This window comes from Empidonax traillii, unplaced genomic scaffold, assembly GCF_003031625.1.
Source record: "Empidonax traillii isolate 1590-97213 ecotype Southwest subspecies unplaced genomic scaffold, ASM303162v1 scaffold5:size3517227, whole genome shotgun sequence".
Lineage (NCBI taxonomy): Eukaryota > Metazoa > Chordata > Aves > Passeriformes > Tyrannidae > Empidonax > Empidonax traillii.
Window position 1 is genome coordinate 656,266 of NW_020955198.1, and position 27,582 is coordinate 683,847.

General features: G+C 51.9%; 1 protein-coding gene across 3 annotated transcripts in view; it reads right to left on the bottom strand.

Moving 5' to 3' along the window:
* Nucleotides 1–6,525: 6,525 nt before the first annotated feature.
* The window catches only part of SLC4A3 (solute carrier family 4 member 3), a 33,588-nt gene continuing 12,531 nt past the window's right edge, over nucleotides 6,526–27,582 (bottom strand). For 2 of the 3 annotated variants that reach the window (XM_027878585.1, XM_027878575.1), the window contains exons 7-23: nucleotides 21,770–21,921; nucleotides 20,949–21,129; nucleotides 20,287–20,422; nucleotides 20,008–20,182; nucleotides 19,485–19,581; nucleotides 17,588–17,772; nucleotides 15,745–15,958; nucleotides 15,214–15,435; nucleotides 14,739–14,887; nucleotides 13,236–13,430; nucleotides 12,594–12,800; nucleotides 11,909–11,998; nucleotides 10,208–10,374; nucleotides 9,566–9,819; nucleotides 9,143–9,312; nucleotides 8,505–8,678; nucleotides 6,526–7,788 (exon numbers count right to left, since the gene is read on the bottom strand). In XM_027878585.1, the coding sequence (XP_027734386.1) occupies nucleotides 7,711–7,788; nucleotides 8,505–8,678; nucleotides 9,143–9,312; nucleotides 9,566–9,819; nucleotides 10,208–10,374; nucleotides 11,909–11,998; nucleotides 12,594–12,800; nucleotides 13,236–13,430; nucleotides 14,739–14,887; nucleotides 15,214–15,435; nucleotides 15,745–15,958; nucleotides 17,588–17,772; nucleotides 19,485–19,581; nucleotides 20,008–20,182; nucleotides 20,287–20,422; nucleotides 20,949–21,129; nucleotides 21,770–21,921 (2,846 nt within the window). In that variant the 3' untranslated portion in view covers nucleotides 6,526–7,710. Of the gene's footprint in view, nucleotides 7,789–8,504; nucleotides 8,679–9,142; nucleotides 9,313–9,565; nucleotides 9,820–10,207; nucleotides 10,375–11,908; nucleotides 11,999–12,593; nucleotides 12,801–13,235; nucleotides 13,431–14,738; nucleotides 14,888–15,213; nucleotides 15,436–15,744; nucleotides 15,959–17,587; nucleotides 17,773–19,484; nucleotides 19,582–20,007; nucleotides 20,183–20,286; nucleotides 20,423–20,948; nucleotides 21,130–21,769; nucleotides 21,922–26,585; nucleotides 27,338–27,582 lie in introns of those variants that run through there. The other variant, XM_027878594.1, reaches the window with a different exon arrangement.

A 27,582-nucleotide genomic window follows, 5' to 3' on the forward strand; every position in this document is an offset into this window, starting at 1 on the left:
GGTTAGGAAAACAGGATGTTGTCTTCATTTTCAGCCTGATCACAAGAGCAGAGAGCTGGAGCAGATGGTCCCAGAGGGTGGATGCTGGGAACATTCATCCCACTGTGACCATGTGCCACCCTTTGGCCTCTGAAGTACCCTCCTGAGCTGTGTCACTGGGGTCAGCATTAGCTGGGACCTTCTACCAGCCCCATCTGCACGTGGCTGTGCTGACAGACCAATAATAAGGTATCTCCAGCTTTCTCTGCAGATAGTGGTCCTGGTCTTGTTCCCTCAGCCCAACCCTTCCTTCCCTTCCCTGCCACATCCCAGGCCACACATCCAGCGCCCAGCAGCAACAAGCTGAGGTTCCCTGCCTCTGCTCTCTTTGTGCTGCTGCTGGTTCGCTTGGGGCCAAAATGTGTCTGTGTGTGGCTTTTACACCTCGGTCATGAGAAATGCAGTCCTGGCGGCAAGATTGCTGAATGAAGGAGCTGAGCTACACAAGACTATAATTACAGTAGGAGCATGTGGGGATGAGGCCAGCCGAGCGCATCCACCTCATTTCCTCTCCTATTAACTCTGCCCTGCTTTTGTTTGACCCAGACCAAGCCTTGCTATTAATGGCACAATGCTGTGGAGGTCACAGATGATTCTGCTACAAGCAGCCTTGTGGATTCTGCTTGACTGAATGTATAAGCAGGGCTTTGCTCACAGAAACCATTACTACAGGATTCATGCTGTAGAAAGTATGTCAGGCAGCTGTGGTGCAGGCGTTTCCCAGATTGGGCTGTTTACCAGATAATGGCGAGCTCTCTGTTTCCAACTGCAACCAGCAACCCAGGCAAGCAAGCAAGGAGGTTAAATGGTGTCATATCACTACCCCTGCTTGTGGCCAAGGTCTGCTGATGAGTGCTGGTAGCTGGAGCCATTTCCTCTTCCTCATCTTGCCTGCACTGCTTCAGCTTGCAAAATCATTTCTGTGCTGAAGGAGAGAGCTCTTCTATTCTCTGTGCATCTGCAGCCAAATCGATGTCAATCCCTGCCCTGTTTTGTTGTACCTGTCCCTCTTAAGTCCCCAGGAGGCAACCTGAAATGCTGGGCTACTGGGCTAGCAAACCCAAGAAGCAGGCAAGGCTGTGCTAACACCTCCAGGGCTGAAAAGTGAGTGCAGCTGCAATTCAGAGTACCAGTAGCTGGCCCCAGCATTTGGCCATCTGTCTTTACTCAGGATGAGAGCCTGGTACAGAAGGAGCCAGCTGCTCCTCAGCCTCTCCTAGCCCCAGTGACATTTCTGTATTCTGCATACTGGAAGGGGTGGGCATCCTCTAGGGACACAGGGCTGGTGGATGAAGGCAATCATCCATCTGGGCTCCTGCAGCAGAGATTGCAAGGTCCCCCCTTCTCTGCAGAAATCACGAGAAGAGGATTACCCTCCCATCCTGCTCAGCAGCAAGATCACATCTGGCAGCCCAGGAGGTCACAGAACAAAGTGTCGGGAGAGATGGGAGATGTTGTGCAGCACTGATTCTCAGTATTCCCCTTGCTCCGGCTCCTGCACGGCCCTCTCTGAACAAGGCAGGACACCCATGGGTGCCAACCTTCTTTCTTGCTGCTCCCTGCACAGAAGAAGCTTGGGTTTCTTTTTGGAAGAAGCTTTTTCAGAGCTCAGGCTGAGCCTTCCCCATCCCCACCTCCCAGCAGCATTGCCCCTCTCTGCATGAGCTCATGTGAGCCATCTCTGCAGAGCAAGGCACAGCAGCTTGTGAACAGGTGCACCGCAGCCGAGAGTCTGCACCTGGACAGGGGAGCCTTGCATGGGCACAGGAGAGTTGCCCCAGCACTGTCCTCGTTCACTTCTGCTAAGAGTCCCTTTGGGGAGCAGTCCCAGCACAGGCACCTCAGAGAGGCAGAGGGCTGGAGAGCCCTGCAGGGATGATGCACTGGGAGGGACAGGGCAGGGGCACAGGGCAGCAGGAAGGAAGTGAACTGCCCAGGGCGAAGGAGTGAAGGCCAGACAAATTACAGGAGTACTCATTTGTACTGAAGAAATATGCCAGGCAAACCTGTGCCCAGGACTCAGGTATCCCTGCAAGAAAAATGTTCTTTGCAAAGACCTATGTGAGGGAGAAGGGCTGAAGGGATCTGCATCTCTGCCCTGTAGCTCTGTGGCAATGCCTGTGGGCCTAGAAACTGGCCCTAGAAACTCTGGGAAAGGCTGGCTCCAGCATGAGGGACATGTCCAAACCTGCTGTTCCCATGGGGAGGAAGGTTTGTGTCCGTGCCCAGGGAGGGCAGGTTCCTCCCCTGGCAGACAAGATGGCTCAGCTCGGCCTTTTCTCCTCTCCCTGGTTCCTCTCCTGGGGCTGGTGAGTCCCTTCTTTCAAGTTACATGGAGGGGAGGTGGATGTAGGGCAGAAGAAGACAGAGAGCATGGGGCTGGGGCCATGGTAGAGATGTCCAGGGTCTCCTGTGCTCAGCACTACTTGCTGGTGGTCCTCAACACCTGCGACAGCAAGCAGGACCCCAGTAACCCTGAGCTGGGCTACTCTTGGGGCTTGACATGCAACAATCATCCTCCTCAGCATCAGCTCCACTCTCCCCAGATTGGTGCAACTCGCATCTGAACAAATCCACTTGCATTTGAGAAGGCAAATGCAACCGGAGCCGCTCTCACCATTCCAAGTGTGAGGAACTGTCGCCTCCTGCTATTGTTACCTGCCCCACACCCCCCAGGTGCAGGGATCACAAACCCCTCCTCATGGGGAAGAGGAGAAAGGATTTTTAGAATTTATTTTAATGAAGTTTGGGTGGCTAAAAACCAGATACCAAAGCCCAGGCAGGGACTTTCAGACATACACGGGAAAGAAGAAACTTTGCCAGTGGCTCTGGTTCACAGTTTTGCTGTGGAAATGGTCTTAACCAGCAGTTTCTTTAGCTTCCCAGCCGTACAGCTGTGCGAATGGGTGCCAGTGGTATCTGACAACAGAGATGTGCCAGCCCCTCCCGGCTGCAGGGAATAAAAATAACTGGAGAAGATAGCTTGAGTGTACTTGAACCCAGGTGGCAGGAACAGAAACCCAAATAGTTTGCTTAAACATATAATTGTTTAAAATAATACCGTTGATAGTTTTAGGAACAGACCTTCTATTTTTACGCTCTGGACAAGCTTGCTTTTGTAAAGATAAACCTCTTCCCATACAGCAAAGAGGTGGGAGAAACTTCTGGTAGGAGTGCAGTCCTGGTCTGGCATAATTAAGTCCCCTATAAGGGAGCACGTGAACACTTGCCCCATCCCAGAGCATCCCTCCGGCAAACAGGGGGCCTGCAGACATACAGGGTATTCTCCCCAGCCCCAGCACAGGACCATCCCAATTCTGCAGGCAGCTTCTCCCTCCTCCTTTGGTCTCACAGAAGTGGGGGTACCCCCTGGAGCGCACCCCTTGCAGCTCCCTTACTCCTCCTGCCCCAGCCCATCCCTGTTGCCCTCCTCCCCACCCACCTGCTGTCTCTTCTCCGGCAGAGCGACCAGGACTGACTCCTTCAAGCTGGCCAGATGTCCCACCCTTCGAGCAGCATGCCAGCCGTTTGCTGACTGAGCCCACAGGTGTGACCCAAACCAAAGCCCCTGCAGCAATCCTGCCTGCATCGCATCCTGGTGCACTGTGTTTCCCAGCACATCCAGCACCCAGGACCATCTGGATAAGCTGGGATCCTGGCTGCCTCCTCTCCATCACCATGGCCACCCACGGAGGCCCTATACTCTGCCCTCGAAAGGGAGATCAGCACCTTTGTGAGGCACATGCAGCAGTGCCAGGAGGGCTTCGACCTACACAGCCTGTACCATGTCCTGCTGCTGGTGCTCCCACGGAGCCCCTTGGGGCAGGTGGAGAGCTGGCAGCACCTGCAGAGGCTCGCCCACTGCCAGCCTGGCTCAGGCAGCCCCGACATGGCCAGCAGCTATGTGGACTGGCTGGCCTCCTACCTGCAGCACCTGAGCACACTCAAGGAGAGGTTTGACACCAGGGTGGTGGTTCCACTCTGTGAGAACTTACACATGCATGAGGAGCCAGCTGCCTGCCCCATCTGGCAGTCCCCCTTGGGATCCATTGCCCATTTGGCCACACAGCTCTTTGCTCACTGGTATAACTGGGGGCTGCTGCTGCAGCGGGGGGACCCTCAGCAAGAGGGTCTTCAGCCCCCAGAGCTTGCATGACCTGTGTGACTTTGCTGATGTGGGGCCCTTTGTGAAGGTCTTGAGGCTGGTCCCTGATGTCTTTCACCAGAGCTTGGTCACCGCCACCAATATGAGGAAGAGCAGGGCTGGCTCCGGGCGCTGTACAGCCTCCACTGCGAGGCAGAGCCCCCTTGCAGCCTGGGTCTCCCCTCAGCTTCTACAACCTCATGGTCCCGCTGCAGCCCTCGGGCGGCAGTGCGGGGGAGCTGTGAGCCCAGCTGCAGGAGAGCCGGGAGGAGCTGCTGGCCCTGCTGCACCACGGGGAGCGGGCAGCCGCCCTGCACGGCCGGGTCCGTCGTGTCACCCAGCGCATCCACCTCCTGTGCCTGCAGCAGTGGGATGAGGGTACGGGGCTGGCCCAGCTCTGGCAGAGCCCAGGTATGGGTGTGGGACATCACCGGCACCAGGCTGCCCTAGCTGAGGAGCTGCAGAAGAGCCTGGAGCTAGAACAGTACCATCATAGCATTCTGGAGGCTGACTAGGTGTTGGAGCTGGAGGTCAGGCCCATTCTCCTCCAGAGGACTGATGTGGTAAGGGGCATGTGCTTGCTCTGCTTGCGCTCCCTGGTCTGCACACCAGGGTGAGTGGCGCACTGCTGTGGGCCAGGGTGCTGCATGGGAAGGGCTGGGCATCCAGGTAGAGATGTGGATCTTGTGGGACTGGGTACAGCCATAACCTCTCCAGCCATGTGATGATGTGAGGAAAGAGAGCCATGGAGTGGGGAATGGAAGAGGCAGTGTTTCCTAACAAGGCAGAGCAGCCTGCAGGTCTTGGGTACTCCCATCCAACCTGTCTGGATGCTAAGGACACAGGCACACACACTGCCTCCTCTCTGACAGGTTCAGCAGTGCTGCCAGGACCTGGAGAAAGCGCTGCGAGGCCAGGCACTGCCTGCCCAACGGCACACCCAGCTCACAAACACGATGGCCACCACTCCTGTCCTTGGGCAGACTCAGCCCTCTGCCATGAGCCCCAATGGCATCGGCCAGCCCCTGGAGCAGCCCTTAACTGACTGCAGGAGGTGGGGCTACCACCTACTCCCAGCAGCAGCACCCAGGAGAACACGACTGGAGGACACCCAGCCCATCACCACATGGGCTGCGGGCAGCAGCTCATGGGAACCTGGCTCAGCTCCTGCCTGGGAAGAAAGCGTGAAGAGAACATGTTAATGAGATGTTTCCTCCATGCTGAGCACATGGCCCTGCCATTCAGCGTGTGGCTTCAGACTGCATAAGGACATGGGCACTGAGTGCTCTTGAGCACACAGGCAGGAGCATGTACATGTATATGGATGCAAGAGGCAGGAATGTGTATTTCTGATTAAATATGGGGCTCAGACTCCTGTTTCCAGCAGTCAGCATGGGGGCTCTAGCTGGGCCCACAGTAACCAGTCTGCTTGATGACGGTGATGGAAAACCCACCTCCATGCTGGTAGTGGGTGACATGGTTACAGTTCTTGTTCCAGCTGGGGCTTGCTACCTTACTGACTGTTGTGGGCAAGAAAACTTTGTGTTGGGGAACGTCAATCAATTTATTGCCACTGGCAACAGAACAAAAGCATAGAGCCAGAGGCACAATTCCTGTGAAGAGTTTATTGGTGTAGCTGTTTCCACTACAGTCAGAGGAGTCACAATGCACAGCAACAACAGGCCTCCTACACTACACAGGGAGGACAGGACACACACGGCCACAGACACACAGAGACACTAGTCTCTCCGCCCTGGGCCCTGCGGAGGGGCCAGGCTGTGGGCAGGAACCTGCTGTGGGGGGAGACTTTCTCTGATGGGATATTTCTGCAGCCTCCCAAGGAAGGCATTGGACCCTCCTGGTAATGAAGCAACCACCATCTCTTGCAGGAGCCAGGCTGGTAAGTGGGAACAGGGGCAATGTCTTGTCCCAAATCCAATGGTGAAGCATGCATCCCAGCTTCCTCCAGAAGACCACTCCAGCTCCAACCATCAGGGGGAGGCTGGGGTGCCTGTCTCCTCTATTGTGGGCACCCTTGAAGTTGCCAAAGGCAGTAAGGGCACCATCAAGCAGTTTCTGGGCCAGCTCTGAACAAAAGCTGCCAGGTCAGGGAGACCCCAGAGGAAGCCCTGTCAGGCAGAAAGGTGTGATGCACAGAAGTTCCACCTGAATATGAGGAAGAACTTTACTGTGTTGGTGACTGTGCACTGAATAGGTTGCCCAGAGAGGTTGTGGATTCTCCCTCACTGGAGACATTCGAGAACTGTCTGGATGCAGTCCTGTGCCATGTGCTCTAGGATGACCCTACTTGAGCAGAGAGGTTGGACCAGATGATGCACTGACCCATCCTGTGATTCTGTGTTTGGAGCTGCTCAGAGGTGATGGGGGATGGGTGCTGGGCATGCTGAATGCTGCTCCTTCCCACTAGGAGGAAATCACTGGATGTGAAAGGTCATCTCAGTATGGCAGCAGAATTGGGGCTGGGGGTTTTAGTGACTTCCTTGTAGGGTTGCAGGGAGCCAGACTCAGTGAATCACTGCACAGGGAATGGGAGGGGACTCAAAGGACTGTTTTGTGCTCCAGCACTACATCTCCTGTACAGCTTCTTAAATATGTTTTGTTCTCAGGGACAGGAACGTGGGGATCAGGAACTGGGATGCAGCCCTATGATGCATTTACCCCTGCAACCTTTGTGGAGGTTTAGAATGGCACAGGACTCCCCCTAGTTCCTGCAAGAGGGCAGACACTCAAGACTTCAGGATACCTGCTTGTCCCTAGCCTCCCCTCGTGGTGCAGTTTGCCTTTGGGAATAAGGTTGGGAAAATTGAGAGGAGGCTAACAGCCTCTCCCATGCCAAGCAAGAGCTGAAAACAGTTATATGGGAAGGTGACTGCACAGATGATGGTCTGGAGGACAGGGCCAGGGTGCCTGTCCTTCTTTGCCTGTCTGCCAGGCTGCAGCAGCCCCAAGGGCCAGGGGCTGTGGCAGAGGCCCAATGTGAGCACTCCTAGAAGGGGGCAGAGGGAGCAGGAGCAAGGCATTTGCCAGCTGAGTAAGGAGACTGCTGGCCTAGGAGAAGCCCACTGGCCATCCACAGGCAGCTTCTAGCCCATCCCTGTGAGTGCTCAGTGTCACGTGGTGCTGAGACATCCAAGCTTCATGGTAGTGGAGGGGGATGCAGTGGCACCAGCTGGCACGGTTCCCTTTCACCACCTGGAGACCAGGCACAGGCTGCCTCCAGCAGGGAGGGGACAGACCCCTGACCCGAGGGCACTGAGGGCCCACACAGCTTTGGGATGTGAGAGGCATCTCTCAGCCCACCAGGTCCAAGAGGAGAGAGACTCACATCTCTGCTGAGCGAGCGATGGGGCAGCCACAGCCAGAACTGCCTCCTGCAGGGCTATGGAACAGCCATTCGTTGGTCCAGGCAAGAAACTGTTGACTCACGGCAAGTCTCCAGTTAGTTCTCAGGAGGGGTGAGCAGGTGCGAGCGGCCTGTCCCATGACTGGGGAGGGCAGCTCCAAGCTCACACAGGCATGTGCAGCTCGTTGTACTCATCCCGGCCATCCTCGTCGAAGTTTGGCTCCGCATCCTCTGAGTCCAACTGGGAAGAGGCAGAGACCAGGCTCTGAAGGCCACAGCCAGCCCCAATGTGGGTCAAGCCTGGCACGGAGGGATCAGCACACAGCGACCTAGGCAGCTGGGTTGTGCTGGCAAAAGCAAGGCTCTTGCTCTTTCCCCTCCCAACAGGCTCCTTTTTTAAATTCTCATGCCTGTCTATGCATCCCCAGCCCGATGCCCTTTCCAAGACCTGGGGCTTTGGTCCAGCACTGCAGCTCCCCTCTCCTCCACTGCTTGCAGCATCATCTCCTAGGTGCTGCTCCAGGCTGTTCTCCAACAGGAGCTCAGGATGTTGACAGCAGCAGAGGAGCTGACAGCTCTCAAGGAACTGCCAGCATCCTGGCACTGTGGTTACATGTTTAAGTGCCAGGCTGTCGCTACTGGCTCAGTGGGGATTTGGGATGTCTCTTGATAAATTAGCCACAAGATGGAAAGGCAAACCTGTATTCCAGGCCTCTGCCTAGTAGGAACCTGTGTTTCCTTGCCCTAGGCTGCCCATCCATCTCACACCACTCCCAGGGCTAAAACCTCCAAGGAAGCCATTCACCCACCTAGTGCTGTTGAGCAAAGACCCTCAGATAATAGCAAGAAAAACCAAGGCTTTGCTGGCTCAGGTTCTCCCAGCCTTTCAGGCTGCCAAATCTCCTCAATGTCACCACATTGTTGCAAGCTAGACTGTGATGACAGCTATCTGCTTACCGCTTTGAGCTCCCTGTCGTGGAAGAAGCGGGGTAGCACGAAGCGTCGCAATGGCACTGTCATGATCAGGACGAAAGGGAAGGCCAGGGATGCCACTGTAGACTTCACCACCCAAAGCAGCACAATGCAGGCCAGTTGAATGCAGGTGAAGAGATTCATTCTCCAGGTCTTCACCTAGGAGGTAAATCCAGTCTAAGAACACATTATCCTTCCACAGAGATTAATGAACACCTGACTGACAAAACGTAACCCTTGGGCATAGATTAGTACAGCAATGCAACACTGCTGCACGCTCTACCTGCCTTTACAGCAAGGTAGAACTCCATAACACATCAGCCCCTGTGCAACTTAGCAGCATACACACCTGGCAGTGCAGTGTCCCTTCATCCACTCAAGCTATGCATCGCTCCTATAAACTGTATGTCTGTCCATACAATATACTGGCAATACACTCCTGGGTGCAGCCTAATGGCATGCTATCCGAGCACTGTACCACCTCTGTGCATGGCTTGCACTTACTTCTCAGCACAAACTTGCAGCCAAGGAGGGTCACCAAGCCAAAGCACTATCCTCCCCTCACCTACCTCTTCCTCCTTTGCTCCTCATTACCTGGTTCCCTGCAGCCTGTCTTTGCTCACCTTGACAACGTAGATGTGGTCAGGGTGGTGCTTGGATGGCATGAAGATCAGAAGCAGCCGCTCATAGAGCTGGATGCCAGTGAGAGATGTAACCCCCATGTACAGGAAGATGCCGAAGAGCACAGCCAGTGGGATCTGCCGCAGCATGTTCCCCATCACAATGGACAGACCTGCACAGACAGAGCTCAGGGCACGGAGTGTCCCATGCCAGCCCCTCTACAAAGCACCTCAACACTCGTCCCTCTCCCACCTCCTCTCTGTCCCAGGCTGCAAGGGAAAGGAAGCTCCAAAGGGGTAGGTGTAGGCAGTCCCGCAGTGAGCAGGCAGAGCACAGGCTGGCCTGTGGGGCAGGGACACTGCCAGCAGATGCACACGGTTGGTCCTGACCTCTCCCCTCCCTCCCTCACCCAAGCAGAGACTCACCAACGAGAGCAGCAATGAGCACTCCGGTCACACGCTGCTCTTTCACCTCCTCGATCCTGGGCTTCTCTCCTGGCGCGATGGCCTTGCTCATGACAGTCAGGGCATTGACATGCGTGACGGAGCGCACCGTCGCTGCCGTCAGCCAGGGCAGCCCAAAGAGTGCGCAAAGCCCCCCCATGGTGCCAATGAGAAGAAGGTCCAGGTGGAAGCCAGAGCCTTTCAGCAACTTCCTCTCCTTCTTGCTAACAATCAGCCTGAAAGAAAACAGAGCCTGGGTCAGTGCCAAGCCCGGGGCAGTGCCCAGAGACAGCACTGCAGCTGGGGACAACATTCAATTCACTCTCTGGAGACAGCACACATGGGGATAACAAGGAGATGGCTGAGGAGAGGAATGGATGATGGCTCTCAGCTTCAGGTTAGAAGCTGTGCTTGGCTGAGGCAGGTCTCCACTATACCACATGCCAGGAGGGGAGCCAAAAGACGACTGGAGAAGCCAAGGTACAGTCTGAAATGGCCAGAATCCTGCACCTGCTGTTCCTCTGGGATGCCCATTGCATCTCCATGTGAATGGCACCAGCACTTATGCTGGTCTTCCCTGCCTAAGGGGTAGTGACAGCTGGGGTTAGTAGGGGAGGTACTCACGTAGTGATCTGTGTCTCCATGAAGATAAGAATGAACACCAGGAGGGCAGGGATGGCAGAGGCAAACATCATCCACAGCGGAAAGGTCCCACTGCTGCCCATGGGGTGAATGAACCAGCCACGCTTGTGAGGAGATGTGACCGACAGGCCAGAGGGAACATTCAGCTTCTGGTGGTGTAGTCGCAAAAACCAGCAGTTACTCATCAATACACACCTGCCCACAGCCTCACACAGGACTAGCCTTGATCCTCCTTCTCTCCCTGGCCTGAACACTTGGATGGGATAAGCCACCCTGAACTGAGCAGGACTTTCTTATGGATAATCAATTCCCTTCACAAAAAAAGTCCCATGTGCCCTAACACGGGCCTGTCTCATTTCCTTTCAGCTACTGAAATTCCCTTCATTTTTGTCCAAAAGACCAAGGAAACATCTTTCCTCAGGAACCTCACCCCCATGACAGTGGTTAAAATGCTCCTTGACCTCTTCTTGGACAAATTAGGTGTTCTGAACTGCCTACCCTTCCCTGAAGTGGCTTTCCAGACTTTCCAAGCTTTTCTGAGACATTTTTCAGCATTGTTTTTGCAGTGTGAACCCCAGAAGTGACCACATTCTCTGGAAATGACCTCACCCTGACCATGTTCAGAGGGAATATCATGTTTGTGGCTACCATCAGACCACACAGACTCCTAGCTGTACATCATCCTGACCCTGCGTTCATCAGCATTTGAACCCTTGGCTTTGTGCTGCTCTACAGCAATTTTTGCTATCTGCAGTGCAGGGAGAGTTTATGATTTGCATTTATGTTAATCAGCATAAGTATGAATAATATTCCTGGAATGCTTGTCCTTGAGCTAAGCTGTGTAACTAAGTACCATTTTCTCGGAAAGCTTTGTACATATGCTGAGTTAATACTGAAATGATAATGCTTTTGATATTAATTGTAGAAGTGTAGAAGGGTATGAAAAGAATGTAACAAAGTGCATGATTTTACTAACATCTGATAGACCCAAATTTTTCATTGAAATTCAAATGAATAAAAATGCACTTTGATTCCATCGAGCCTTGGGCTGTCTTGATAAAAACCTTGCATGATGAACAGGAAATAGCTTTCACTCTTTCCCCAGCCTTACTGAAAAAAATACCACAACAAAAATATGTAAGTACATATCTACTGAAAAAGGATAAAAAGTTAAACCTGTGAGATGGGTTTGTTTGATAAACTTAATGCTAAGTTTGTGCATAAACTGGAAAAAAATTATTAAGACGGTAATCAAAATATTTAGTAGCCTCTACAGTCAAGGAGGGAATAAATATGTTAAATATTAAACGCCACTGAAACCATTCTACATGCCAGCTTCTTCAGTGTGCATAACCAGTTTATATCTTGTTGACTGATTACAAATGTTTAGAGTTACAAACAAGGAATTAACTGCAGTGAATCTCCCTGAAGCCCCTAAAGCCTCCCCTACTGGATACTGGGGGACTCTGGTCCCTGGAGCTCTGGCCTCAGTCTCAGCAAGACCCTTGGAGCTTCCCTTCAGCGTGGGAGTGAGGACGAGGGGAATGTCTCTGTTTGTTCTGTGCTGTTATGACTAAAGAAGCAGGAAATACAAATTCCCCAGTGTACAAGAGCAGGCCACAGGGCCACAGGGAATTACTGCTGGGCTGTAGGAGGGGCTCTGAGGGCAGTGCTGGCACCTACCTGTGTGTATGTGTCAGTGATGGTGTAATCCACCAGCACCATGACCAGGATGGAGATGGGGATCCCAAAGTCTCCGATGATCCGCCGAGCCTGCAGAATAAAGACCTGTCACTGGCAAAGGGAAGGGCCAGCTCCATGCATTCACCCTGCTACAGAGAGCCTGTGGCAAAGAGAGGCCCCAGGGGAGGCCAGGCACCACTGCAAAACCTAATAACTGCTGATGGGCAGGGCAAGGGAACCCAGACTTGATCCATAGGGCTGTGCATCCCATTGCCCATGTAACACACAGTCCTCTTCAATGACTAATTGCTCCTGCTGGCCTGTTTAGGCAGTGGTGCAGGTATTACACAGATGCCCTGTATGTGAGAAATGTCCAAAGAGAACAGCTCTTGCTCCTATATTCTAGTTTAATAGACTTGTATCCAGACCAAAGAGCTTTCCCAAGGTGCAGAGGATTTTCCAACAAAGCTCACTGGAGCAAGACAGTGCAGATACTGTCACCAACAGTCAGCTCTGGTCTGCAGCCTAGGATGGGCTACCATCCCTTCTGCAAGGTACTTAAGGGATTTCTGATGTTTCTTTCGGGGACGTCCAAGCACTCTGGAGAACAAATGTCTGTACCAAGAACAATTATATGTTTGGCACATCCCTTGTCCTTAACATCTGGGTCCCACGAACTTCTCACCTTTCCTCCTAAGAAACGGCTGTTCTTGAACTTGCGCATAAAGAAGGCAATGAAGAAGGTGCCTAGCATGAGGATGAGGGAGAGGAGAGCAGTATTGGGCTGCATCCTGGTGCCCAGTGACATCGCATCTGCAGAGAGCATGCTGGCATTCAGGTTGCTTTGCACATTCGGTGGGTAGAACTTCAGCAAAGGATGTTCTGCAAACACCTGGGCAGGTGAGAAAAGCAGCAGGCAAATTACTGCAAGGAGGGGTACGGGGCACTGTCACTAATGGGAGCCCAGGGAAGTGGAGGCGTCCTGCTCTGTGGAGAGGTAAGGGCGGTAGATGGTGGGGACAGACAATCCCAGCATCTGTCACCTCGCCTCACAACCTACACAGCTGCAGAGGGCCGGGGAGAAAAAAGTGGCCCCTCTTTAATGCCTCCCGCAGGAAGAGAAGCGGAGAGAGACATCAGGGCTCTTCCTGCCACCCTCTGTGATGGCACAGGAGGCAGCTGGGCTGAGGCATGAGAGGTCAGCAATGAAATGCCTTGCAGAATGTCTAGGAAAGCTGTGGCTGAGCTGGCCCTGTTCCCCTGCCACTTGTATGCTAAAGTGAGAGATCAAAAGATGCAGTAGCCCATCTCCCTGGGGAAGGTTCACCTTGTACAGTTTGTAGAAGGTCTCGTAGATAAAGATGAGGGAGATGAGGAAAGCAAAGATCTCCTGGGTGAAGGGCGAGATGTAGCGCACCAAGAAGCTTCCCTCGGCTGCCACAATAATGAAGATGAAGACGATGAGCCACAAACCAATCCACACTCTGCCTGTCAGATACTCAATGCCTTGTGTCTGGCAGAACTGAAATGGAAAGGGGAAGGAGTTACTTACGGCTCCTCAGGCTGCCTCCTGCATCTGCTCCCCATTAAGATCAAAGACTCTCCTGGAAAAAAGCATCTACATCTGCTTGGGCATCCAGCACAGAGACAGTGAATTCATTGCTGAAGTCCAAGGCAAATTTGCAGACTTTGCTTTAACACCTGCCAGCTCACACCAAGCAGGTCTTTACCTCTCCAGTTTTTTTAACAGTATCTCCTTTGCTTTCTGCTGAAGCCAATCATGCATGACGCTCCCCATCCCACCCATATGGAGGTGCCATTGCTCAAGCACAGCCCTCCACTGCTCCATGCACTCAACAGCACAAGCCTGTTCCCTACAAAGGAGAGCCTGAGCATTCTGCTATGTCCCATTTCATAAAGGCTACATTAGCTGGGCCATAATCTCAGACAGCACCTCTGCTCCTCCACACACATCAAGTCCAACTGCTTTCAGCACCAGTCACATCCCTCCCTTTGCAGCCTTCCTCAGTACCACCACAGGCAGAGGTACACCTCTGTACACTGTGACTGGGCAAAGAAAAGAGGCCAGTGAGAAGTGCGGTCACAGGAGAGCAGAGAAATTCACACTCTGCAATGGCATCATCTCCAAACTCTTGACACACCGAGGTGAAAATCTAACTGTAGGAAAAAACATGCTGTTTTAAAGACACAGACATGCTAGGAGTCAGAAAAAAAAGAGAAGGATTAGACCCACTGCTTAAAGGTACAGGGATGCTTGTAAGAGCAAAGGGGTCATGTTACTTAAGAAACGTATCCGTCCTGGCTGGCCAGGATACCTCTGCACACACCCTAGGGCTCATCCTGAGAGGTAGGAGTAACGTACGTGGCACATCCCAAATGAGTGGTACACACGTTGTTGGGCTCACATACAAGGAGACCTGGACACAAGTGAAAGCTGTGAAACAGTCTTCAAAGGAAGCCTCAAGAACAAGAAGGTTTTAGGATGCAGCTAAAGTGCTCATTGTGCCAAGATGGCCTGTAGCACAGGGCTGGGGGACAACTCGGAGTCAGCAAGTAGAGAAGTGCTGTTATCACTGTCACACCTCAAGAGATAATGGACACAGCAATGGGAGGCAGAAATCTCTACAGCATGACCTGTAAAGGGTCAGCAGAGCAAGGGGCAGACCTGGCTGAGCTGAGAGGAGCCTGGAAGGACCCAAGGAGTCCACACTATCAAGGACACTTTGTAGAGCTGAGAAATGCCAGCTGCACTCTCCAGAAGAAGGACAGAGTGAGCAGGTACCAAGCATAGACACTGCCTCACATGTACCTTGTAAAACGCTTCTTCAAACACCAGCAGAGGCCCTGAGAAGCCAATGACCAGGAGTGGCTGGGCTCCAAGCAGGGAGAAGAGGATCCCTAAAACTGAGGTGGAGATTATCAGCTCGGAGACCCCCATGAGACCCTCAGTTTTCTCTCCTGGGAAAGAGAACAACATGTGAGCGTTATACTCTGGACACAGGCACCATCACTACAGGCAGGCAGGCTGCACAGCTCCAGAAAGAGGAGGCAGGTCCCCATCCCATCAGTAAGAGGTCCCCTGTGTTAGGCAGGGAGCATGGAAGGAGCCCGGGGAGTCGAGACTGGAGAGGCCAAGTGGCAGGGTGAGAACAAGGCAGCAGCCAAGGCGCAGCACGACCACTCTCCCTGAGCGAACAGCACCAAAGCCCACCCCAGCACAGCATTACACAGACACAGCCAGTGTCCCAGAGTGCAAAGAACAGACCAGAAAGCAGGCCCATTACCTAGGAGTCCCCCGAAGGTGATGGCAGGAGAGAGAGCAGCAAAGTAGATGAAGAGAACGGCTGCGAGACACTGGCTGTGCAAGGCGTCTCTGATGTCACTGAGGTATTTGGGGTACCTGCGCTTTATGTCCCGAACCAGACCTCCAAAAAATATCCCGGTTCGCTTCAAAGGGTCGTCCTCAGCTTCCTCCTCTTCTTCCTCAGCTTTCACTTCACACAGCTCTGGAGGTGCACGGAGGGCAGGGCTTGAGTAGGGAACAGAGGTGGGCCCTTGGCTGTCCCTCTCCCCAATACCTCGTAGAGACCTTCCTCCAGCAGCACTAGCCTGGTGGGCCCCCTCCACTGCACATCCCACTGCCCCCAGCTGCCAAAGCTGCCCACAGCCGTTGTCCTGCTCCCCTTGCCCCGCTCCCAGCTCCCCACTGCAGGAGCCAGGCCCTGCTCACTCCCTTGCCAGGCTCTGGGAGGGGAGGGCCCACAGGGGCATGCAGGGCACTAGGCATAAACTTGCCCAAATGTGAGTGGAGAGACCTTTGGCTTCCTGAACCGTCCCTTCCTTCATGGACTTCTGCTCCCTCTCCTTCCTCTTCTTCAGCAGCAACTTCTGGAAGGTGGCAATGGATTTGAGCAAGTCTTTCCCCTCCACTTCTGATGGGGGGATGACAATGCTGCAGTCCAAGAACTCATTGATCGCGTTGAGGAGGTCTTGACGGTCATCTGCCATGTATGCAGCCTCATGGAAGTGCTGGTAGTGACAGGGAAAAAGAGAGGGAGAAGGCTCAGACTGAGACTAGACCCAGCTACCTACAGCCTGGAAACTCAACATTTGCTGTGACCTTCACAGTAACATCCTGCTCCCTTAACCCTCTACTCGTCTCATTACTGCCACTCTGTGACCCACACTCTTGAATTCTGCCTCCTGTTTTGAGGGAGAAGCTGGTGGAACCCTAAAGCACCACAGATAAAAAGCACAAGAACCAGGATCTGAGCAGGGAGCTTAAGAGACTCTTGGGAGTCTCCACATGGCAGAGAGAGAAAGCGGGAGAGAGAGAATAGGAGTCTATAGCATGAAGGAAGCCATGCAAGGTAACCAGGCAGAAAAGGTGAGATACTTCTGACAGCAAGGGCAGGATAACAAGGAAGGACTCCAAGGAGACCAGGAGGGGACAGCACTACTGCAAATAGGCAGGGAGGTGCTGGCAAACAGGCAGAAGTGCTGCACTGCCTCTGAAACATGCCTTCAGAGAAAGGGCTGGAGGATTATGAACAAGTGAAGAGCCTGTGAAGCAGGGAGGGGACAGCTAAGGTCCCTGCAGCACACAGACTCCCTGGAGCCACACTTCAATGTAAACGATACTGTAACTCTCTCCATGGCGCCAGGCACTGTGTAACCTTGCTACAGCCAGCCCTGGCTGCAGCAGCTGCCTCTCCTCTTCCAGCAAGATGAGCAGAGACTCTAATCAACAAGATCAGTCTACAAACATGGTGCTGAAGCTAGAATATGGCATTTCACCTCTTCTGGGTAAAAACACATTCTCAACTGAGCCCTGTGCAACTCCAGGGAAGGGATCTTTCACCTGGGAGCTCTTGTTGCCTATAAAGCATGTTTTCTGATGGAACCTTTTAGTCTCCAGCTCAGGGAAAGTTGTGGACTACTGGCAGGACAGGAATGTTTGTTAGTTGCTTATAGTTACATGGAACCAACCAGAAGAACCCTGTGAACCTCTGATCCTCTTGTCCTGGATGTCTGCAGCAGATGCTCAGATTGTCTTTCGTTTGCATTTAATTCCTTAACAAGTTAATGAATTTCACTTTCCTGCCATGTAGACAGATGGGGGACTTCTAGCACTGCACGCACTTGGCAGAAAAACCTTCCTGCCTCCTCATCCCTCCTCTTGTATGGATGTGTTCCTCTGCATGGATGCCCGAGCCACGGGACTCAGCTAGAAAGCTTCATCCAAACACCTGACGACCATCCCCAGGCATTGCTGGGTCTTTTTGTCAGTGTGGTCTGGGCCAGGTACCATGGTCACAGGCATTTCTCAGCCACCCCTCCTGTTTGTGAAATGTCAACTGAACACCACTCCTGTAACCTTGGGCTGTTCTTTGCTCCTGATTTTACATATGGCCCCTTTCTTCACCCAGCTGAGCACTCTCTATCCCAGCCAAGTCTCTGTCCTACTCTTTTCTCTGTATAGGAACATTCTACCTTGGTCAGGGCGGGCTGCTCTTAAAAACCCCAGGTGCTCACATCTGCCTACCCCACCCGGGCCTATGCACAGCATCTCTCAGCACTTTCGTCTAAGGACTGTTTCCTAAGGAGCCACCCAAACTCCCTTGCCTTTGTCAGCATCACTGTCCATCAGCTTCTCACCTTGTCGGACATGAGGGTGGAGATGGAGCGACCAATTTCATGGTAGTCCATGTTGGCCTGGCTAGGTCCCAGAAGCACAAAGATGAATCTGACGGGAATCGGGACCTCCAAGACAGATTCCAGGAAGACGGCCTCATTTAGTCGGACAAAAGCCATAGTTGGCTGCTCCAGGAACTGCACGCAACCTACCAGGAGGCAATGTTTGCAGCAGCGTTAATCATTGGGGTGAGCTGTACTGGGTAGCCTTTAACAGCGGAAACAAAGATTTCAGGGGTTCCCAGGAGCCCTGCAGTTCTGCATGTTCTCCAGATCACTGACACAGCAGTGAGCTTCATGCTGAGGACTGCTCCAAGTCCTTTACTGATCATTCACAAGCAGTGCCGCTTTCTTTAGCCTCCCAGTTAGCCCATTCTTAATCCCTTACAGTGGGCTCTACTTACACTATGAAGGCCTAATTTTAAATCGGAAGGTTGCTTCCCACTTGTGGAAGGAAGACTCTTACATGTCACTTTTATCAAACTTCTAATCTCATCAAAGAATGAAATCAGGTTTGTTTGACATGACCTATTTCCCATAAACCTCACTGCTTGGCAATAATTACATTCTTATTCTTTAGCTCTTTATTAATTGAATCCCGTATTAGCTCTGCCATTCTGTTGGCCGAGAAGGATGTCAGGTTAAACCACCTATAGGTACTGGCTCACTGTCCTTCCCTTCTTCAGCACTATGAGATTTCTTTTATCTTGTATGTTCCCTGTATTCCTAAATTTTTTTTTTTTTTTTCACGGAAAAGTAAGCCAGTTCTCTGGAACTCATAGGATCAATCTACACAGTTTGTTTTACAATGCCTGCCCCTCATCAGTGCTTGGCAGTCTCATCAGTTCCTAACAGATTGGGAAGTACTCCTGCATCCTCCGGCACACCAGCTGCTTCCTTCACATACCGAACACAAATGTTTATTGAATACTTGTATTTCTCTGGCATTATTACTGATCTTTCTGCCATCCAGCAAAGAGCTGTGTTCTGTGTTAGAATGGCAAATCTGGGCCATCTGAGAGTCCAAGCGAATCCCAAGACACAGCCTTATCTCAGAAACAAGCCAATGTTTAGTTCTGTGAGTATTCAAAGTGTGTTTATGAACCTGATTTAGCCTCATTGTGATTAGAAATCAGTTTGGTTGAGCTGCCAAGCATCTTTGCTTGAGCTTTTAATCTACTGGATAAGCAATGACATTTACTTTGCTTGCTAGGTTTGCTCGGATTTTAATGCCAGCAAAGAGCGGAGAAGTAATACTCTTGCAGTCAGAAGGAACCAAGCACAGTGATGCTTGAGCCTGCCTGCTCACAGCCCTAAAATATCCCCTGGCAGTGCTATGGCCAATACCTGAGACTTTGCCACCAGCCATGCCCTGCTTCTGTAAACTCAAAGCTCCCTGGCACACACAACCAGCAGTCAACGCTGGTCAGGGACCAGGACCAGCTGCTGGCGAGGTGTGAAGAGGGCAGACAGAGGGCAGCAATGCTTGGAGGCCCAACAGCAGTTGTAGCCTGGGCACCAGTTCCTCAGGCACCACTTACCTACTTCTGAGCTGCAAAACCAGAGGTTCTGGTGACCCTGGCAGGACTTTCACCACTAAGTTGTGCCCCAGTTCCCAGCAGCAGAGTCTATCATCCTCTTTTTTAATTTAGGAAAAGAACTACCCTGGCACCCCATATATTTACCACAAAGAGAATATGCACCATCACCAAAGGAGAGAGTGTACCATGCTCCTTCCCCAGCTGAACTTTGGAAACATGTAAGAGATGACCAAATATCTCTCAGGAGGGAGGGCACAGACAGCTGGGGCCAGACCAAGATCTGCACTAGTCGCTGGGGGATGCTACATGCCATCTCTTACCAACAAGAACTACTGTGGCCTCTGCATCTTCAGGGATCTTCTCCATCAGCTTCAGGTATTTACGGTGGCCCTCAGAGTTATGGAGATGTGGGTTTTTCTGCCAGGGAAGAATACAAGTAAGTAAGGATGAAATCCCCACACTTTGGTCTCTCTACAGGGCCTTACACCCCTCTGGCATAACTGCAGCTGGGCTTGCCTTGGCTGCACACCCAACACCCTGTTCACAGGCAAGGCACCCTCCCAGCAAAGGCCACCCTGCAAGCACCAGGGCTGTTGCTGCCATTACATGCTCAAGCAGACATCCGCATACAGTGCAAAGCTAAAATTAGGTTCCAAAATCATAATGCAGCGAGCCGATTTCCAGAGCTCTGGACGATCTAGGGGAGCTGTCCTTGCATACAAGGTGGATGCTGCCTTGTTCCCACCTTGTTCCCCCATGAAGAGGCCCAGACGTGGGTGCCAAGGGTTGCTGTCAGCCAACAGTTATCCCTGGAATGTGGAAAAAGAAACAGTATCCCCTCACCTCCTTGCACTCGCTCTCATTGGCCTTGGGGTCGGCCATCTCAATGCGCTCCTCCCCCATGAGGGGCACACAGGTGTCTGTGGTGTGGTTGTGGTGGTGGTTCCCCACGATGGAGTTCATGCTGGAGCTGGAGTGATTCCTTGGGAAGAAGCCCTCTTTCTCATCATTGGGGTGGCTGCGGGGGGAGAGTGGTGGCCATGAGAGAACCTGCCTCCTTTGCCACCCAGGGCTCACAGGTAATCCCCGATCTGTGGGAGCCCTCATCCACGTGCCACCCACCTGTGCTTCAGCAGCAGGGCGCGCAGCACGTTGGCTCGGTCTTCTGCTCTGATCTGGTCAGAGATGATCATGGTCTCCACCATGAGGTGCGCAATGCCAGGCAGAGTGGTCTGCTCCAAGTCAAGGAGGACAGCACCTGCCATCAAGAGGGGAAGAGCCCTGCTCCTAGTGTGCAATGCTCCCCACTGCACACACACTCTGTAGACACAGCTGTTCCACCAGGAGCCAGGCTCACAGAGTCTCTCAGATGAGAAATGCCCCAAGTCCAGGTGCCCCTGTAAACTCTTGTCCCGAGAGAACCCAAAATCTCCAAGATGCACTGATCACTCTGGTATCTCCTTTTGTTTCAGTGTCCTGCTCTGACCAAACTTTCCCTTTCGCACCAAAGATGGGTCCAAGACCTGTCAGCCGAGACACAGCTGGGTGTTGCAGCTGCCACGTGCCCAAGAGCAGTGAAGCAGAGCATGGAACCAACACAGGCACCCTTGGGCTAATGTAAACCCTGCCAAACAGGTTGCAGGATGTCCCCACAGACCCTACATGAAGCCTGGACATAGACGCTGTTGTGTGCCTCCACTGAAGGGCCAAACAGTGACAGAAGCTATCCAGCAAAACCTGCCCCAGAGCCAGAACCCAACCCTGGCCTGCTGCTCCTGACTCACCGTGGGCAATCGTCTTCCTGAGCTCCAACAGACTGCGGAAGGACAGTGAAGCTACATGGGGTTTCCCCCACCTTGCTGTATCCTCCTCCACATCCTCCTCAAACTTGATCCAGCGGGCCGTCTCCCTCCAGTGCATCTCCTGGTTCTTATCCACCACCAGCTCATTCAGTTCCACAAACACCTAGTGCGAATTACAGCCAGAACATGAGACCTCCCCTGATGAATACAGCTCTACCAGTAACACACAGAAAGCCTGAGCTCTGTTCTCAAGGTACTGCCTGGTCTGAAGCTCTGCCTGAGCAAGCCTGCTGTAGTTAACCAGAGGCTTTAGTGAACAGAAGCAGCCAGGACAAATATCACTTGACAGCATGGCAGGAGCTTCCATCAGCACACGGAGCACCAGAAAGCCTCAAGTCAGATGGTGTGGGTAGACGAGAGAGAATGATGCATTGCTGCATTCCTTTCCACCAAACTGTGACAATTTTGTCATCTGCCTCCTTCTTGGTTTCCCCCAGAATTTTCCACACTTACCAGAGATGATGATATTACCATGCTGCCAATTTCCTCAACACCACTACCATTTCTAGAACATTTTATGTCTTTCCTAAGGTGAAAGCTCTGCAATTCCAGGGAAATCTCTACTTTTATTGAAAAAAGTGTGTTTTCAGCCCTCAAAATAATGGATAATAGCTTGAAATGTCACCTTCAAGGTCAGGTAAAGAATTAATTATATTGAAACGCATTTATCACTTTATAAACTGCATGTTTCTAGTCCTGATTTATGGCTTCTGAACAAGTGTGGGAGGACTGTACATGGATACCTCATGGGGCTTTCTATCCAGCTTCTTCTTCTTCTTCTTTTTCTTGACAGATGGAGTTGATGCTAATTTTTTGCTTGTCCTGGTGGTCTGACTCCGAGATGGTTTTTTCATCAGATGCCTCCTCACACCAGGGTTATCTTCAAAACGGTGGCCTGAAGACATAGGAAAGAAAAAAAAGACCACTGATTTGTCTAGTGGATACACACTGGCAGGGAAACACATCCAAGCACACCCTTCTTTCATTAGCTTACGCTATCAAAGTCCTGGCAGCTGGAGAACTCACCATCATCTTCCAGACCTCTGAAGATCCTTACTGCCTCATCTGCCTACTTTCAGCTCTTCCAGATGCCTGTGAGTAAATTTCTTCACAAAGAAGGCTTCCTCCCAGGTTGCGCATATGCTGGAGCTTCATCGTGAAAGCTTTTATTCGTGGTACCCAAACAAGAGGTGTGTGAACCCTCCCCATGCTCCCTCAAAAAAATCCAATGAGCAGCCTTGTCTGTACAGCTCTGCACCCCAGATAGCACAGGCAGGCACTTGACTGGGGCTCATCTCTTGCACCAGAGGAAGGTCTGGTCCTCAGCAAGCAAAAAGGGCAGTGAAGGGGAAGGATATTTAGCTGCTGGTCTGGGAAACATAAGGAAATATGAATGACTGTTTTATTTAATAGTGCAATGAGAGTGTAGGATAACACTGCAGCTGGGGCTGGCACAGAGGCTGGGCAGTGAACTCCAGCTATTGCTTCTAGACGTTCTGCAGTGCTGCTGTGATGCCTTTGGAAAGGTCTGCGTTGGAGAGTGGCTGGCTGAAACAAAACCTCTAGAGAGACTGTTAAGGCTGCAGTACAGACCAACCACCAAGGTACCAGTGCTGTTGGCAAACCAGTGCCCACCAAAATGATTCAGTCACAACTGTGCCAACCCCCTTTGCAATGCTGGAAAAACAGCACCTGGGCGACAGCCTGCCATGGAGAGTAGTTTCCCTGGATGCTCCCCAGAGACAGCAAATGTATCTTTCTCAGCAGGGACAGACCTGGTCTGCCTCTAGGATGGGCAGGCTCCACCAAGTAGATCATGAAGTGAGGGCTCTTGCTCAGCTTTGGTCCATCAAGGTTTGCTGGTCCTGCTTGTAAGACAATGCCAAGGTCTTCTGCACTTAGCTTGAAGACCTGTAGCTCTCAAGGCATGAGAGGCAGAAAAAACACTGCATTTGAAGGCTGAATAGTCCCTTTGATGCTGTAGGGAAACATCCATGGACATCTGGCATGGAAAGACACATCCAGCATTGGGCCAGGCATACCATGGCCTTGCACTTTGGAAATCTGGGTCGCTAAATTAAATATAAAACGAATCAATATTGAGCCTCAGGGCATTTTCCCCCATTGGCTGCCCTACTGATGCACGTCCTGCTGACGGTGGGACTCCTCCCTGCTCCACTTACTACACTGCAATGTCGATAGGAGCCAATAACTGCCCACCACTACAAACATTTCTGGGAGCCAGGCATGTGTGGGACTCCTGTGGAGTTTTGCACGAATTTCTGAGTTCCTGTGTGCACAGTAGCCTCTTTATCACACTCTGTGAGTTTGTACACAAAACAAGCAGTCCACCAGGCAGATGATCATGTTATCTGGCAACTTCGCTCCAATCCCTGCAGTTTCTGATTCTCCTATGCACCCAAAGACTCATTCTCACCATGTCCTTGGAAGACCAGGTCCAGAGTATGTTCTGCCCAGCAAGACAGAATGCTCACCCAGAGCACAGCAAGCTTCCCTATGGTGATGAGAACTTATTACACAGTGCTCTTCAGCAACAGGCCTATAAAGCATTCATGTTTCTAGTCTCAGCCAGCAAATGGCTGGAGGACAGATAAAACACAAGGAGCCAAGTTTCCTGACGGAGCCTCCACTGACTCCCACACTCAGAGACAGGAGCCAGAGTGCTGCAAGGTTATAGTGCACTGATGAAAGCACACCTCCAGAGCACTACAGAAGATTAAGGAGAGATTCACTTTGCTGCTCTCCCTTGGCAGTGCTTGTGGCCACTGAGATGCCAGCTGGGGGATACAACTACAGGAGCAGGGTGGACACACGGGCTTAACTTAGGAAAAGGACACTGGCTTTTGGGAGTCCTATGAAAAGCCCATTTGAGGTGCTCCAGGCTGCTGACCCTTTCTGTGTTCTGTGAGATTGGTGCTTTCCCCAAATGAAAGTCAAGCTCAAGAGAGAACCTAAGTCTGGGGTACTTATTCAGGAAAGAATCTTGGACTGAGACCACAGGGTGATATGTCCAGGGTATAGGTCTGCCCTTCTTGCTTGAAGCTAAACTCCCCAGGGAACACAGCTCTTGCTTCCCAGGGTATGAGCATGAGACAGTGACAATGTCAAAGGACAGAGAGAGACTCCTGTGGTAACTTCACTACAACAAACTAGTGTGTCAGCCTCCCACACAGCATCTCCTACATGTACTCCGGAAGATCTTCCCGTGTTGGCTTCCACAGAAGTCAGATTTCTTCAGATGACCAAGTTCCTTTTCCACCAGCTTAAATCTGAATGTGATAAATATGACTCTGCACTGGTAAAGCCTTCCCTCAGAGTGCCGGTGCTACTCCAACTCAGCAGGCAACTGCCTTCCATTTGTGTGTTAGCTCCCGCTTCCCTCTTTTCATTTCCCTTGATCCACAAACAGGAATACCAGAAAGAGGCAGCACAGTATTTGTATCAGTACTAGAGAGAAACTTGCTATCCTGACATCACAGGGATGGTGCACACTGCCCATATACCCCAATGGTAAAGTTGTAGCAAGAAAACAAGATTAAAATTCCATCTCTTGAAATATTTAAAACTAGACCAAACAAAATGCTAATCAACATGCCATAAGACACAACGCTATGCTGGCTTCTAGAAAAAGCTACTGCCCTGTCCTGCACAAAGCCAAAGTCTCTCCTGGCTGATGCTGAATTCAGTGTGATAGGAACAGCTGAACCCCAGCTCATCCCTGCTGCCACCCAGGTATCCCTGCCCAGCACTCCCCACGCTCTGAACATTTTAAAGAATGCAAGGAGACCACGGACTCAACTCTGCTCAAAAGGCAATTGGTTCCTCCTGGATCTGAGTTGGTCCTGGAAGAGGGACTGCCATGGAGTGAATAGCTGGGCAAGTGGCACTGCCAAAAGTGAATTGGTTCTGCACAGAACAGTCTCTGGTGTCTCTTCCGTGTCTGACTCTGCCATCTCTCTCTGCAGGATTAATCCACAGCATGAATTCATTATACAGAAATAATTAAGAGTTGACTGTACAGTGCATCCTGTTTCAACGATCTGCAATATTAGCTGTAGCAACCAATGAATGCGTTAAATGATAGCAAGCCAAATTTCCCCACTTTACAAGTGACGTATACCACACATTAGGGAGTGATGTGCCCCTTCTACCTTCCCAAGAATAGCCATCCTTTTCCAGGTGAACTCGGGGAAATTTCTTATACTTTTAATGTACAGTTCACTCAGCTTGGGACAGCGGATGGGACCAATTTGCTCCAGGTTTTTATTTTGAACTTTGCTACTATTATACCCTCTATCAATTTAGAGTAACAAGTAGCAGACTTGTTACTGTAAAAGCCAGCCAGAAGCTAATCCCCACTTGCTGGTCCTTGCAGAAGCACATAGGCAGACATTTCTTCCCTGAAGGCTTGTAAAGATGAGACAGATGACAAAGAGAACACAATGCGGGGATTAGGAGGCAGGGGAAATTAAGTGTTTTGCCTGAGATCACACAGAGAATCTGTGGCAGAGCCAGAAGCTAAACCAAGTCATTCTAAGTGTCTGTTGCAAGCTCTCTGCCTTCCCACTCTTGTGTGCAAAGCCATAAGTGGGTTAGCTCTGGGACCACATCAACCTCCCATGTGCACTCCTAAAATCCCTTGAAAAATTAACACATGATCCAGATGAGGACACTTGGAGAACCACCACAAAGCTATGCCTATGAACATTATCATTCCCAAGGTGAGTCACAAAGCTACCTTTTTACTGTGAGTTACCACCATCTGCTAAGGAAGGATTCCTGTGCGACAGTGGGAGTGAGGCTCTGCTTTCTGTGAGGTCCCCAGGATGGCTCAGAGATCCCTCTGCAAGGGATGTGCAAGTATAGAAACAAATGTGGAGAATAGAAAGATATTTTTCACTCTGAGGATTCCTATCCTCTCCTACCCTGCTTTTCCCACTCTTGTTTCCTTCCTCTTTTCCCCCTTCCAGCCAGCCTGCCATCAGCTAATTTCACAGTCACGCTCAAGCCTACAGACACAGGGATTAGGTTATTTTTTTCTCTGGGCATTAGGCTGTGGTGCAGAGCTGAGAACCTGATACCCACCTCCGCTGTCAGATCCGCAATTTGACTCAAATTCCAGCAAACAGAGCAGCAGCACACTGTCACCTTGTGCTACAGATGGAAAAGGAAATCTCTTTGTCCTTATACACACCTCGAAGCAGCTGCTTTTTCTCTGGCCACAGCATGGGCCACATCCTGACAAGCACAAACAGCAAGATGTAGCTGCCTCTGGAGCTGCTCAAGTGAGACACACACAGTAAAGCACCTCAACACTGTGACACAGATCTGTACTAAGACCTTGAACAGACACACAGACATCAAGCAGCATCTCCAGTGTCCCCAGGCACACGGTGGGGCAAGACTGTACCTCCCCTAAACCACGAGACCAACCTGACACGGAGAGGGTGCAGACAGCAAACACAGGAAGGAGATACGCACTGTACTGGGGGCTCTGATCTACAGCTGCAACCGTAGGGTCACTGCTCCAGTACTTACAGGTGGGCTCCCCGCCTGGGTAGCCCAAATGGTTTCTGATGGCCTCCCATAAATCATAGTCTTCAAAATTGAAGGCAAATTCATCAAAGTCTTCATAGCTGAGTGAGTTGCGAATATGAGTGCTTATCGCTACCTCCGGGCTGCTGCCCCCTCTCGATTCCTTCGCTGGCTCCTCTCTTTCTTGAAGGGTTGTCATTTTGTCCTTGTGAAGGTCAGGGGTCAGGTGTCATGAACCACTCGCCTTCAGATGAGGGAGCAGGGTAGCCAGGCTGATGTGTGCAAAGCAAGCTGCCCCCCTGGGAGGGGCTTCACTGCAGCCCTGGGGACAGCCCCGGCGCCTCGCTCACCTCCTCATGGGGCACAAAGGTGCCGGCTGCAGAAGCCCTGAGGACTGACGAGGTTCCAGAAAGGCTGGCTCCACCCAGGGATGCTTCCGTGGGGGCTGCCCCACCAACTCCTCAGGAGCAGCGTCCTCGCTTTGCCGTGGGGTCTTGTGCCAGATGCCCAGGGATGCGGCACTCGCGGCCTGGGGACAGCCAGGCTGCGTGTGCAGCACTGCTTCTCTCCCTCACTCCCCTCTGGTGTTCTCCCTCCCTCTCCAGCCTGCAGAGCAACCTATTGAATTCTCCATGTCCTCGGGCCCGGAGCGTGCATTTCCATGACGTCTCTTCTCTCTGTCCTCGTGCCACACATAGGGGCAGTCCCCTTCTGAGGCACTCCAGAGGGGGCAGCTGCCTCTGCCAGGAGAGCCGAGGAGAGGAGAGGCTCCTCACCTCAGGTTTTCTGCAGTACCAGAGCTGGTGTGTCACACAGAGGGCTGATTGCTGGGAAAGTGTGTCAGGAGACGAGAGAGCTGGGTCTCAGGGAAATGCTGGGAGCCCTGAATCAGAAAGGGCAGTGAGGTGGGTGGAGGAGCAAGCATTCATTGAGTGGGTCGGAGTACAGATGCTGAAAACATGGGGATAGGTGCTGCGGACAATGCAAAGCTGACGGAGAC